The 12,361-nt window shown below is 42.4% G+C and overlaps 1 protein-coding gene across 3 annotated transcripts in view; it reads left to right on the top strand.

Moving 5' to 3' along the window:
- The first annotated feature begins 2,410 nt into the window (after positions 1–2,410).
- Positions 2,411–12,361, top strand: part of SSPN (sarcospan) — a 33,498-nt gene continuing 23,547 nt past the window's right edge. For 2 of the 3 annotated variants that reach the window (XR_006742809.1, XR_006742810.1), the window contains exon 1: positions 2,412–2,820. Coding sequence is in view for 1 of the 3 variants with exons in the window: in XM_036457414.2 (XP_036313307.1) it covers positions 2,542–2,820 (279 nt within the window). In the remaining 2 variants the exon portion in view is untranslated. Of the gene's footprint in view, positions 2,821–12,361 lie in introns of all 3 variants that reach the window. The other variant, XM_036457414.2, reaches the window with a different exon arrangement.

Consider the following 12,361-nt stretch of genomic DNA (forward strand, 5'->3'; position numbering starts at 1 on the left):
GATCAATCCCTCCGGCCCAGATCCCAGCATGCAGCCAGAAATCTGAGCAGGTGGAAGGCTGCCTGCTTCGCTGGAAGCTGAAAACTGGAGTAGGCAGTTGTAATCAGCCCTAGAGGATTACAATTTATCTGGGCTGCTGTTCACTGCTACTGGTTTCATTTGTAACTTGTCTCAGCTAGGCAATTAAAAGGAAGCCTTTAGAAAAGAATGTATGTGCAATTCTTTATTATAATTTATACTTAATTTAAGGTTTTGAGGAATAGGGATATTTTATTCTAAACTAAATGACAGCCCAGCAGTATGGTTAGCCAATAGAGCTTGTATCTATTTATAAATTTGGAATAGCAATAATGGTCTCCATCAACTATTGTATGCACGGTTGGGCAACAGTAGGTTTACAGTTGTAATAGAAATAAATAATACAATAATCAATAAGTAGTAATAGAAGAATAAACTATTTTTTGCATACTCACAACTGTAAGCCTACTGTTGCCCGCCCCTGTATATTATGGCGGTGAATCAAGATATTTTTGTACAGGTTCAAGGTCAATGGCTAAATCTGCAATAGATGAAATACTACCCACGATCATTAAATTGTTTAAAATCACTAACAATTTAAACAGCCTAACACCCATTTGTTTGCCTATAGGTAATTCACCGGAGTTCACATTTGGTTACCTTCACCTCCATCCCCAACTAGGGGTGTGGTTTATTAATCTGGTTACTTAATATTTCTGATATTCATTTTTGCATCTTTAAAAGTGGAAACTGTAATTATAAGATGTTTCTAAGGAGGAACAGTAAATTATGTAAAACACCTAGCATGTGTTTGTTACAGAACAGAATAGAGACTCAGTATTTGGAAGCTATATTATTCACACTAACAAGTAATTCCAGGTCATCCATTAGTTTCCTAAAAATGTTTAGTACATTTACACAGAAGAAAGTAAGTATTGTTCTGTTTCGTCATTTGTGTTGTTCTCAGTCATGCCCAAATCAGGTGGGCACCTTGTGTAACACCAGCTTTTGTCTGTTCTTCCTAGAAATCCAAATGGTGTAATGGCCCAAAGCAGCTGACCATGACCCTATGTCAGTGCAACTCCTGAGTTTGAGGGGTTGCTTCTGCCGTCATAGTGGGAACACTGGGGTGTGAGGTTTGGATTCTGCTTTCTAAGCTATTGCATGCCTTCCAAGGACCTCATTTTCCTCACTGATCCAGAAGCAAGGTTTCATAACTGAAGGAAGAATATATGTTATAGCTTCAAAGGTACCTTTGTGTGGACTAGGCCGTTTACAAGGAGAGCTGATGACAATTGGGGTATACTTCTGAGGAGACAGAGCAGAGAGTGAGACTTTAAATTTGCTGAGATAGAACAATCTAGGAGCATCTATTCTAGTATAATATCTTGGCAACACCATTTATTTTTTTAATGCAGCTTCCTGATTGTTCACGTGACCATACCAATGTTAATATATAAACACTCCAAAGGGAAGGAATCATTTCTTAGTGGTTTCACTGAAATTCTAAGTGGTACTGGGAAGTATGTGGGAATAAGAAGAATCCGTTTTATTGATTAGTTCTGACTTTGGGTAGGGTCCAAATTCTTCCTTGAACATCCTTAATGTTGTTGCACACTATAGGTGCTTTTAAAATGTCTTAAATGTAGCCTGAGACAACTGCCCGAGGAGTCCTAGTTGCCTAATACCACCCCCACCCCTACCCCCACCTCTTTGTAGGCATTGTTGTGGAAATTAGTGAAGACTGGCTGGGGACTCCCTATACAAAACTAAAAAGAGCTTTCAAAAACAAATACGTGCGAGAGAGTTCACAATGAGCCCAGCATCTCTATAAACAGTCATTTCCAAAGCAAATACCTCAATGGGAGAGACAGACGCCTTTGTCAGCTGGGTTGCAGAATTTAAAAAAGAACAAGAGCCCGCCCGTGCCTTTGTTGAGAAAAAAACAATTTAGCTTCTGGAAACGATTTCACAGCTTGGGGCTCAGCGATGCCTAGTTTAGATGAAATTGTCTATTAATTAAACCGGAATGATTTAAACATTCATCACCTTGCATTGCACCTCTCAGAAAACAAAACACACGCACACACACACACACACACACACACACACACATACACACACACAAAAACCTTGGGGTTTGGAAGGATGACAACAGACATCATCCTCTCCCCCCCTCTCCTCCCTTTCGCTAGCAGCCAGCCTGTTTAAAGTGCAGGGTATTGAAGAAGCCGGGGACCCTCTCCAGCTCCCACGGGCTCTGGGCAAACCCTGCCCGCGGGCCCAGCAGGGCGCTGCGCCCCAGCGCGTTGGCAGTTGGCGACCCCCCTCGACTCCCCCCGCTGCACTGCGGGCTCCCTGTGGCCTTTGGAGGCCCGGCCAGGCGGCTCCAAATGTTTTCCATATTTGTTCAGCCTCCGTAATCCGAATACCAGGGCCGGCTCAGCCCGCCCAGCGCCGCCCGGGCCCAGGGCGCGCCGCCCACACACGCGCGCGCCCGCCGCCCGCGCCGCCGCCGCCGCCATGGGCCAGGACAGGCCGCCCCGCGGCCAGCGCAGGCAGGGGGGGCTGCCGGCCGGGAGCGCCCCCGGGCCCGACGACATGGGGCCGAAGAAGGGCCAGGGTCTCCCCAAGGAGTGCGGGGAGGAGGAGGCCCGGACGTGCTGCGGCTGCCGGTTCCCGCTGCTGCTCGCCCTGCTGCAGCTGGCCCTGGGCATCGCCGTGACCGTGGTGGGCTTCCTCATGGCGAGCATCAGCCCCTCCCTGCTAGTCAGGGACACTCCATTTTGGGCTGGGATCATTGTAAGCATCGAGTCTGTTTTTGCCTGGGCGCGTTTTGCCGGAGCAGGAATGCAACGCCGCATGATCGAGGCACCACTAACTAACCCAGCTGCATGCGCCCCTCCCCAGCTCCACGCCCGCTAACTCGCCCTCTGCTTGGGGACACGGATGCCCGCCGCCCCGGGTGTGCCTGGGGGGCCAGGCTGGGCGACCCAGGACTGGCGCCCTCTCTGCTGCTTGTTGCTCCAAATGCCTCCAAGGGGCCTGACTCTAAACGCGCTCTGGACCTGGGGAGGCCAAAGGCTGTTTTATTTTGATCAAACTGAACAGCTCCCTCCCCAGAACAACAGCAGATTCACGTTGGCTTTTTCCTTATTCTGGTCCCTGGACCCCCCACCCCTACCCCTATCCCTAAATAAGCAAGGAACCTCGAAGTAGTTCATCTTAGTTAAAAGAAAAAAAAAAAAAAAAAAAAAGTAGGTTTGGAAAAATCCTGTCCTTGGAGGTGCCCTTATGGGTTCGCCTTCATTGTATTCTTCACATGTGAGGTTCCATGAGTACATCTTACAGAACAGTGTAGCCTAAAGCAGGAAACGCGAATGCAGCAAGCACACGCTTGATCTGCTGGAGGCTCCAGTGGGATCAGCCCAGGGCTCCGGCCCTGGCAGAGGTTTCCTTGGGTCTCTGCTAATGGATGTACTGTTCTGAGCAGAACACTGCTCAGCTGTTGGGCGTGTGGAGGCCCACGGCAGGCATATTTGGCTTAATGAAATGGCCTCTTGGATGTGAAATGGGTGCTATTTATTGAGCACCTACTATGTGCCTGTCCTGCTAGAGGCCTTAAAAAAAAATATATATATATATATATATTTTTTTTTTTTTTAAATTATTTTTTTTTCTAATTCCCACATCATTCTTAATCGGATATTTCTTACTTCATTTCTCAAATGGGAGAACTGAGGGTCATGAGTTGGCAAAGTTGCCACATCAGCCAAGTTGATTCCCTTTGCACCAGATTACATGGGCACTTTTCCCATTGAGCCACACTGCCACCACATTTGGTTTGTTATATATATGTGTGTGTGTGTGTGTGTGTGTGTGTGTGTACGATGTGCCTGTAGAGTCTGGTTTATTTTCTAAAACCTCTTGCAGAATAAGGGCCCGGAATTAAGAGAAATGTCCTACAATGATTAACATGGCATTTTTGTACAGAGCCCAGTTTTAACATTATGCTATATAATGGTGCCTTGTGGTTTACCGAAATCCCATTGATCCATGAAACAACACTCTGAGGTGGGAAGTGTGTTTCCTCTTTGGACAGGAGGAAACAGATTGAGAGCAGTTAAGGGACATTCTCAGGATCCAGAGATTATGAGTGGTGGAGTCAGGCAAGACTGGAATCACCCTTCTGGCTCCTAGTCTCCTATTGCGTCATTACTGCTATTACTGACCGCGGGAGCTATAACTCACAGAGCAATCCTCAAAATAATTTTGTATCAGGGCAGTTGCTAAAAACAACTGATAAATATGCATCAAGGTAGGGCTTTCCTAATTAAGATTATTTGAACTCACAAATTCTTGCCAAGCAATTTAAAACTTTTAATTTGTGTACTAAGAATCCCCACGAAATTATCATGATTGGAGTTTTCTAAATCAAGTGATTTTAAAAATAGCTTTTCACTAAGGTATACTGGGTATTTTAGTCACCCCAATGACTGTCAAGATACGAGAGGACTTGAATGCTAGGCAAATTAAAGGGGAAAAAAAGGAATGAAACTCCTTCATCAATGGTTTTGAATATCATTTGAGAATGGGTTTTCTATCTTTTCTTTATTTCAACTTTGAAAAGCCCAGTACCAAAAGAAAGCAAATTAGATGGGAAAAATTTTTGGTCTTGATGTTTAAGGCCGACCATACAAATTATGCAATTCTGAAATTTCAAGAGCTCCTATTAGGAGTATCTCATGGATACTGCCTGCGTGTGGCACAAAAAGTGTTATCTATAGCCACGTCTCTCTTCTTTCCAGTTTTCTAGTTTATAATGTAGGATTGACTTCAAGTTTTTTTTTTTGTAGTGATATCTGTCCCGGTCTTTATAACCTCACGCTTTCTTTAGAAAACGTGGAGTGTGTTTGTAGAGCTGAGCAGGTCACGGAGATGACCTGGGACCGATGAGGAGTGCCCCAGAGGAGCCAGGCAAGGACAAACTCTCATCCCAGCTGGGCCAGCGCTGCAGGCAACATGACACTGCCTCCCACAGACCCCGGGCTTGTTGTCCTCATCTCACTGCCTGTGGTTGTGCATGGGGCACGCTTCCAAGCTTTCAGGGGTGGGAAAAGGCAGGATGGGGACGGGCAGACGCACAAACACTGCACCTGGTGTGGAGTCCTCCCTCGGCCATTATTCTCTGAGCAACTTGGGCAAGTTATTTAACCTCTCCGGGTTTCCGTTTTGTCATTGACGAAATCTATGCTTATAACAATTCCTACCTCTTAGGGTTGTCCTGAGGATGAAATAAATTAAGACATGTTCAAATACTTAGGACAGTGCTGGCTCATGGTGAGCATTCACTGAGTCAGCTCTTTTTATTAGCAGTGAGCGGAACCATCATCGGTAGAGGCACTCTTCAAATCAATTGAAGTGGCTCAGTTCTATCTCTGGTCTTGCAGGACAGTCATTTTGGACTTGCTACAGTTTCCAGACCAGTTTGAACCCCGAAGGAGATAGCTATTTGGCTGTCTCACTTTTTCTGTTCTCTATCAAGTTGCTATGAGCAATCTTAGTGGTATTATATTAGCCCAGTACTTTCTGAATCTCTATGGAGGTTTATAAAAATTAACTTGGAGGAAAGGATCTCCCCCACCCCCCAGATCATTTTGCCTAGAAATATGGGGTGCTTCTGGTCCTGTTTAAGAGACCTGATAGACCATAGCAGGGCAGGCCAATCCCTGGGGCTAAAGGCAAAGTCGAACCTCCTTTCAGAATTTAGGCTGAATTCAAGCAGGAACCCCAGGCTGATGCACTCACCCTATCAATAGCTTTGCACGCTTAATTCATGTTAGTTATTCATTTTTCAATGACCTGGGGTTTGGGGCATTTGCCATTCCCATAATTGAATCTTGGTATAGGGACTAAGCCACTGAGGTGGCTTCTCATTGACCAATTTTTAGGTGACTTGCTGAATATCCAGGGGCTTTCTGGTTATAGATCGAAGAAGCCCTTGGTGATCTATGACCAGAGAGTTATGGCCAGTGAAACTTTAGGAAAACATATAAACTGTTTCTTGCCTATCCACAAATGTGACTTCCTGACTGAAGTATTTTTACTTCAGTTACAAAAGGTTCCTGTAAAGGAAAAAAAATAGAATGAAGCCACTATGGAGACCAAAGTAACTTGTCAAAGTGCCATTCTTCTCTCAATTTCTTTATAATGGCTTCAGGATTGTAAGCCATGCCACAATGACAATGCAAAGTGAAACAGGGTCTTTGAGGATGAACTTGGCTAAAGGTAGGGGATTCTAAGTAGTAGACGTTTGCTCTGCTTTTTATTCTACCAGTGCTTGAGTAGCTGGGTCAAATAGGCATTTAAGGTTGCTCATCATTCCAGAATTCTTACTGATGAAAAGTGAGTATGGATTGAAGGAATCTGAGAACTTTGGGTCTTTAATTACTTCTTGCTCAAATGAATGCAATTTTGGAGTAGGTGAACTTTGGCTTATTTTTCTTCATTCAGTAACATTTGTTGGGGGTATCCACTGTGCTAGGTATTGGTCAAAAAATAATGAATTATCTACCAGGAGGAGATCTCTGGAGATCCTGATGGACTCGTGTCTTTACCATATCTGACAGTAATGAATACTTCCGATTACAAAATGTAACCCACATAAAAATTTTTTAAAGTCCATTTACCTTTCAAAGCATTTCACTTACAGTGATTTATTTATTTTGGCACCTCTACTCTGTAGTCAATTTAAGAGCAGACTCTTGTCTCTCATCCCCAATGGGGATGCTTAGTATTTGTTAGTCTCTTGGCCCTTGCCAATGAGGTAATAGTCTCATGGAAAATGGGGGTTTCTTTGTCCTATTGTAGTTTTCAGCTTTCCCAATTCTCTTTCTATTGCTCCCATACTCCACCCAACTTGAATAAAAATCCTGAGATATCTCTTTCTATATCTATCTATCTATCTATCTATCTATCTATCTCTATCTATATTTATATATATTTATATATTTATATATAGAGAGATAGATATAATATATATTTAATATAGATTTATAATAAATTTATAATAGATTTACATATATATTTATATATAGATAGATACAGATATAGATAGATATAGATATAGATAGATATAGATAGATAAATAGATATATATAGATATAAATATAGATAGATATATAGATACAGATAGATATAGATAGATATAGATAGATATAGATAGAGATAGATAGAGATAGATATAGAGATAAATAGATATCACATCAGAAAGTTTAAGGAAAGGGCTTAAAAGGAAGGGAAGAATATTTCATTTCCTTAATATCATTCATAAAACTCACTATATCAATCTGTCATGATTAAGAGTCCTGTCAAGAATCTGACATACTCTAAGGAGTTCAAAATGCAGATTTATTCAATATTAAAAATCTATTTTTAATTTGATTTAATGGTAGGGAAAATTGAGTGGTTATTTATTTTAAAATAGATTATACCCTGAAATTCATAATTAGGTATATGATATATAGCAAGTAATTGGAACAGATATTGTTATTATCCATAATTTGTAAGTAGAGAAACTGATATATGATGATTTAGCTAAATAATTTGGTCATGGTTATGAAAAGAAACTGGAAGTGAGGAAGGCTTGGCATTGGGTTAGGGACAGATCCTAAAGCAAGGCAGGAACTAAAAATGGTATCAATTTTCTATATAGGTTTATTGACATCTGAGCAATTTAATCTGGAATTATATTTTAGAAATACATTGCACAATAATGCATTTCTTTTTATATCGGGACTTTAACATGCTTCCAAAATCTAATGTTGCATATATGATACCTCTGGGAAATAATTTTATCATAGCAACTGTCACAGGGTTATTGGGAGCTGAGGGGTGATAATTACATGGCCTAACTCAATTTATTATAATAAGTAATGGTAGGAAAATTATCTTATACATGAAGGCCTCCTACTAAGTATAAATAAAATATAATTGAATTAATAGGGCAAACAATTAAATGTAAAATGCATATGAAAATAAAAGGGAATATCAATAAATTTAATAACATATTGCCTGAAAGAATTTTAGGAATACAGAATAAAGGATAAGGCAGGTTAAGATTGAACAAAATCATTTGATACTCAGAATATTAGGAGAAATGTGCTTTCCCCTTTCGACTAGCCTCATACTAAGCCAGATACATAAAGGCGTGAGGGAGAATGCTGATACAAGAAGGCAGTGATCCCTGATTCTTCTTTCTCATTTTAAGATAAGGAGGAGAAGGGGCAGGTCCTCATATTTTGAATCCAGTAGTGTGACAAGTTCAACTCAGAAAGTCAATCTCTGAATACTTTTGAGATGTCAATCATCATTTGTGGTGTTTTTTATTTTTATTTTTTATTATTATAGAAATACTAGTATATAGAATTAAAGTAGAGAAATTTGTTCTCTTTAAATATATGTCCATGGAGATATTAAGTATCTTCACACATAATGGGTACCTGAAAAGTATAGAGTGGAACTCTATTTATTCTATACTTGCATGACCAGAGTTCCTGTTTGAACTTATGTAAAAACATTTTAAAAACTATGGTTGCAGACAAATTTAAGGTTATTGGTAACATTTAAAAGAACTCTGAGGTAACAATAAGAAATCTCTTGGGGTCCTTGGGTTCCAGAAATATTCAGAACACATTAGGTGAGTGTTGGAGAGACGTTTATTTCATGTCATAAAATGCCTGTAAGGTTTTTTTTTTATTATTTTTATTTTAAAGGAGGAAAAAGAGATTGTTTAATTTATTTTACATTTCCATAATTAGGACAAATTATAGCAAATTAGGATGACTATAACTGAATGCGGGGTGTCTTTCTTCAACAAAGAAAGCAATGACATATGTTTTTCCAATATTTGGTCTAACAGTTTTCTTAGATTGCCAATATAATGTCTGCTTTAAGCTTCTTCTGAGGAAATGGATGTTTTCTGGACTGTTTCTTGCCTTTAGCCTTGTCTGTGACGTCTCTGTGAAGGGTGCTCTTTCACTGGGTCTCTGCCTGTGCTGTACACGGAAGGGTGAGCCTCGCATTAAAGGTCATGCCCAAGGGCATGTGAAGAGTTCAGTTGCATATTTCCATGTTGCTGCAGGACAGTTATGGGATCTCATCATTAAAGTTTAATCAGATATCATTTCACTGCAAAATACACTTCATTTGTTTGAGCCCAGATCCTGGCAAACTAGAGAAATGCTGATCCAAAGAGCCCATCAAAATCTATAGCCGGATGGGACCTCATGGTGTTGTATTTTAACTTGGTAGTTTTTGCTTCTTGTGAATATTCCAGTCCAGGTTTATTACAGTGAGTTCTTAAGCTGAAGAGGAACATTTTTTTTTTTTTTAAAGAAGAATGTTGGCAATAGCATTTAAATCATAAACTATACATAAGCCGCTTTCAGAAGAATCTCTTTTAACCGGTTGGGATGCCGCCTCAGATCTCAGCACATTGATATAAAACTTGGCAGGAGTAACTGTCAGATGCCTGAGCGAGGCAGCACACTCGATCACCCTGGTTAATTTTAAAACTCATATGTGGATGCCTACACATGTGGCAACAAGCAGAATACACTTCCCATCCTTTCCTGGTCTGCTTCGCAGCGGCAGGCTCTGGCGAGGGCCCCTTCCCGGTTCGCAGGGGGCCGCCTTCTCACTGTGCACCCCCCAATGCACGTGGAGAAAGGGCGCTCTCTCACTTCTTCCTGTAAGGCCACCAGTCCTGTATGATCAGGATCCAATCCTTATGGTCTCATTTAACTTAGTTACCTCTTTTTTAACGGTGATATATTAAACATAATTTTTTTCTTTATTTTACTTTTCCATCACCATTTGTCCCCTCGCCCCATATCCGCCTCTGCCGCCCTCCCCTCCACAATCACCACACGGTTGTTCATGTCCATGAGTTCTTTCTCTTCTTGTATTCTTTTTTTTTTCTTTTTCTGAATCTCTCTCCCCCCTCGTCCCCAGCCCCCACCTCCTTGAGCTGTCAGCCTGTTCTCTCTATATGAACCTTAATTTCCTTTTAAAAGCCCATCTTCAAATTCAGTCACTTCAGGCATCAGGGCTTAAACATATGCAACTGGTGGGGGATAGGGGGCACAATTCAGTCCATAGGGATGTAAGTTCATGCATCAGTTATTATATATATATATATATATATATATATATATATATATATATATGATGTGTGACTTGATTTTATTTTTTTATTGTCTAAAGTTTTACATATGTCTCCTTTTTCTCTGCTTGACACCTCCCCCCCCACCGGCCATTCCCACCCCAGGCAAGCCCCCCACCGCCCCAGTGTCTGTGTCCATTAATTATGCTAATGCACATGCATACAAGTCCTTTGGTTGCTCTCTAACTTCCCCTCCCCATTTGTCTCTGGATCTATTCTTGTTCATCAAATTATGCTGATCATTATATCTCACATATGAGTGAGATCATGTGATATTTATCTTTCTCTCACTGGCTTATTTTGCTTAGCATAATGGTCTCCAGTTCCATCCATGCTGTTGCAAATCGTAAGAGTTCCTTTTTTTTTTTTTTATATATAGCTGCGTAGTATTCCATTTTTAAGCTCATTTGTCCACTTATTCAAGAAGGCTCTGTGGTTTTCATGGGACAGAAGTCTGAATGTTTCTGATGAGAATTCTGAACCAGTAACCTCACACATGACAGTGCAAGGAGGTGGTGTGGCTCTGTGCTCGCATGCAACATACGGAGGTGGTTGTTTTAACTGTGTTTAGAGATTCTGTCTTTTGTCAAACTTCGGCCAAAGTAAAACACAGTAGCTAGTAAATACAGTCTGAGGGTAGCATAGGTATTTCCTTGCTGCATTAGCACCTTAGGGCATAGGAGCCACCATTTGGTAAGTCTCTGCCTTCCTGTAGTGCTGGGAGAGTGACTCCTCAGGTTCTAGCTGGCTGAAGCCTTGGCTTCTGGGGCAAGGGAATGCGGGTGGCCAGCTGAGTAGTGCTGTGAGGATGCTCAGTTGTGCAGCCGTTAGAGGAGCCCTCTGTCTCTGAGGGGCCGTGATCTCCTGCGCGGTGATTTCAGAACCCAAGGAAAGCCTCTCGGCTCTTCTTTATAATATGCAGCTGCTGCTTTCGTTTTTTTAATGATGATTCTGAAAGTGAGAGTCATACTCTTGGTTTTGTGGAGAGGGCCAAAATAACCCCCCGGGCTGTTCCCACCTTGGGCCTCTTGATAAAACATCCTCTTAGAGGAAGGAGCCTGCATCTCCGAGGTAGCCCTTCCCTTTGGCAGATCTTCAAAGGCTGCTGCTGAGAGGATCCTGTTTGTCCTGCTTACAAATCCCCACTGGACTTTGCTTTCCTCTGTCAAGTGCTACACACACCCCAGCCATCCCAGAGGGAAAGACAAGATAAGACTGACTAGAGCAGTCCAATATGCCTCGTTCAACAGCTGGTCCAATCCCAGTTCCAAAACGAGTGGCAAGTGAAGGCATAGCCGGCGTTCCAGAGGCACCCTGTGATATCTCCGGTGTGATTTTTGAACATATTTAAGGTTGATACTCTTGATCTGATGTTGCTAGAGCCGTATGCCCTGCCCAGCACAGTCGTGAATGTACTTCAGTCCTGTGTCCCGGGCGCTGGCTAAAGGCCAGCAAGTGAGTGGACATAAGAAAGCACAGGGTTTGTCCATAAACAAGCCTTCTCAGATTCTGCCAAAGAAGTGCTTCTGGGGCCTGCTTTGGTTGGTGCAGAAATAAGCAGCTCCGCCCCTCTGGCCGGGGGTGCCCTGGGGCTGGGGGAGGCTGCAAGGAAGCTGGAGGATGCTGCTTCAGTGGCATCCCACTCAACTGTTGTTTTGAAAGTGCTGGATTCAGCATTCATTGTAATGAGCCACGAAACCTCCCCCCCTTTAAGATAGGGTATTATCAAGGCTCTTCTCTGGTGGAAGATAGTGACAGGTGACAAGAAAAGAGGGGGAATTGTGAATATGTTAACAAGACCCTGACTAGGGAGAGAGTTTTAGCTTTATTACTGGGGGGGAGGGGGGAGGAGAGGGGTTGGGGTGGTGGTGGTGAGGAGAGACAAACGAAACATTTTCCAGCTCCTTCTAAAGTATCAGGTGCGGCACACAGATCAGGCTATTAGGCTCAGGCTGAGCTCTACCTCCCATTTAGCTGTGCCAGGAAAGCTATGAAGACGGCCCTTTCCAAGATAAGGGAAAAGCATTCCAGTCTTGATCGGTTCTGTTGGAAGGTGGAGGGGGCTGTGCAATTAGGGAAAACACGGGATGATTCTCCCTTGGAGCAGCCAAGGCCAGG

This window comes from Pipistrellus kuhlii, unplaced genomic scaffold (assembly GCF_014108245.1).
Source record: "Pipistrellus kuhlii isolate mPipKuh1 unplaced genomic scaffold, mPipKuh1.p scaffold_m20_p_3, whole genome shotgun sequence".
Taxonomy (NCBI): Eukaryota; Metazoa; Chordata; class Mammalia; order Chiroptera; family Vespertilionidae; genus Pipistrellus; species Pipistrellus kuhlii.